Source organism: Mytilus californianus, unplaced genomic scaffold (assembly GCF_021869535.1).
Source record: "Mytilus californianus isolate M0D057914Y unplaced genomic scaffold, xbMytCali1.0.p SCAF_11, whole genome shotgun sequence".
NCBI classification, from domain to species: Eukaryota; Metazoa; Mollusca; class Bivalvia; order Mytilida; family Mytilidae; genus Mytilus; species Mytilus californianus.
Window position 1 is genome coordinate 25,639,194 of NW_026262593.1, and position 2,299 is coordinate 25,641,492.

A 2,299-nucleotide genomic window follows, 5' to 3' on the forward strand; every position below is an offset into this window, starting at 1 on the left:
TGTGCAACTATTTCAGTTATATTCTTAATTAACGATGCCAAGTACTTGTTGTTGTGTACCTGGATTTCATTTAAGAGGAGGACATGCATTTCCAAATGACTTAAAAAGAAGGAAAAGTTGGATAAACGCCATGGCCCATACGCAGATTGGACGAGAACACGATGATATCGTGGAGTCCATCTCAATCAGCTGTTGTTTGCAAGGCACGTTTTACTGAAAAAGACTACGTGCAGGAAACTATTCATGGTAAAACTCTATTTTCTTTGTGAAATATATAGTTATATATGTAATCTCCATGCGAATAAACCAAAGTCTGTTTACAACCGCAATTATCGTTTTAGAATAAAAGGGGGTGGGTAATTCAAGACGTCATAATTTTTTGGATTACGATTCAATGTGATCTGTTTGAGATTTTTTGGTGATTGCTACAATTATAATGATTTCTTACAAGAGGTATATCATACTGAGAATTATTTTAGCAGTAATTATGCTAATGTAGTAATGACAGGAATGCATAAGCTATGCCTCATAGACTTTCTTGAAAAATATCAATGACAATGTTAACAGGAACAAAACAATGACATGCTCTCATCTATATTATAGTTATTTAGGTACAAACAATGTACGTTTGTGGCATAAGTCTCTCATTGTTTGTCCTTTGGATTTACATAACATACATTGAATCAGGCAAACATAGTTTTATCCAGATTGTAATGAATAAATCTAGTTAATATTTCGCCAGGTAGTACAAAGTATACATTGCTAATGGAAGTTCATTTAATTATAAAAAACTAATGTTTTATAACCTTTTTCAGGGCGCAAACCCACCATACAGAGACTTAAGTCTACTGCAATTCCCAGCCTATTTTCCTGGACCAAGCAAGAGACTGAATCGTCCGCAAAAAGAAAAATCAGGGCAGTTTCCTGTGAAAACAAAAGAACTAAACTTGATGAATATTGTAGTAGAAATCTAGAGGAAGGTTTTGATTGTAAAGTTGGTTTTCCTGAAGAAGTCATTCATACTGCAGAAAGGATTTATGACTGTCCACCACCAACTGCCGAGCTAATGTTGAGCTTCACAGATGGAATTACGCAAACACCATCAAGGCCTATGTTTTCCGCAGAGAATTTTGAAATGAAGACACTTGACACAGCCATGCATTTTTATACCGGTTTAGAGTTGTATACTAAATTTTTATTTGTTTTGACCACACTTGGTCCAGCAGCACATTGTTTGAGATACATATATTTTCAAATTGATAGGGTGTCAGTTGAAAATCAGTTTTTTTATGACTTTGATGAAATTGAGGCATCATACAACCAACTTTGAACTGTCTAGATTCTAGATTGAATCTAGTGTTAAGAATATTGTGTATACATGGATTGTTTTTATGTCTAAACAGTGGTGTGAGGCTAACACTTGGCCATCTAGTGGTTTAGTCAGGTATTTTTCACCATCCAACTTCAAATTAAAGTTTCCTACGACTTGGATTATTATTGACAGCACAGAATATCCCGTGATAAAACCTAAAGCTCCTAGAGCTCAGGCAACCTTTTCATCAAATAAAAACAGAAACACTGAAAATTCTTGAATGTTCGACACCTGGTGGTTTAGTCAACTATGTCTCTATGTCACATAGAGCGAATAATTGGACTTGGCAAAACATACAAAATTCTAATAAATCCTATGAATGGAACTGAAACAAAACTTTCATCTGAAATAACATAAATATAGTAGTTGTTTTATGTTGTGTAAATTTAGAACTTGTATTGTGCCAAAGGATGCATAAATAAAAGTGACGCAATGAATTTTGTTCTGATATATATATATTTACAATTACATGCACATGTAAATTGTAATGCATATAAAAATAAGGAGATGTGGTATGATATTCAGTGAGTTTATCAAACTAAAGTGCATAAGAAATGGGTTTAAGCAGTTACAGGTGTTACTGTCACCGTACAATCTCCAACAATGAGAAAAACTCGTACCCTGTAAAAAATTTCAGAGATCTTACAACTAAGTTTTGTTGTCTCACCTTGACTTTGGTGAATTTTTTATATCTGTTGATGTAAATATAAAAAAGAAGATGTGGTATGATTGCCAATGAGACAACTCTCCACACATGCACAAGAGACCAAATGACACAGAAATTTACAGCTATAGGTCACAGTACAGCCTTCAACAATGAGCAAAGCCCATACTGCACAGTCAGCTATAAAAGGCCCAGAAATGACAATGTAAAACAATTCAAACAAGAAATCTAACGGCCTATTTTATGTAAAAAAATGAACAAAT

General features: G+C 33.9%; 1 protein-coding gene across 1 annotated transcript; it reads left to right on the forward strand.

The window, feature by feature from the left end:
- On the forward strand, positions 1-1,809 carry LOC127719791 (uncharacterized). Its single transcript, XM_052226064.1, has 2 exons — positions 1-246; positions 816-1,809. Exons 1-2 carry the CDS (start codon positions 162-164, stop codon positions 1,328-1,330), a joined length of 600 nt encoding a protein of 199 aa, XP_052082024.1. The 5' UTR covers positions 1-161; the 3' UTR covers positions 1,331-1,809.
- Positions 1,810-2,299: the final 490 nt, after the last annotated feature.

Bases quoted from the DNA above. Each gene is read 5' to 3' on its own strand.
- LOC127719791 (XM_052226064.1), top strand. From the start codon at position 162: ATGATATCGTGGAGTCCATCTCAATCAGCTGTTGTTTGCAAGGCACGT. The intron at 247-815 runs GTAAAACTCTAT...AACCTTTTTCAG, and splicing joins CGTGCAGGAAACTATTCATG to GGCGCAAACCCACCATACAG.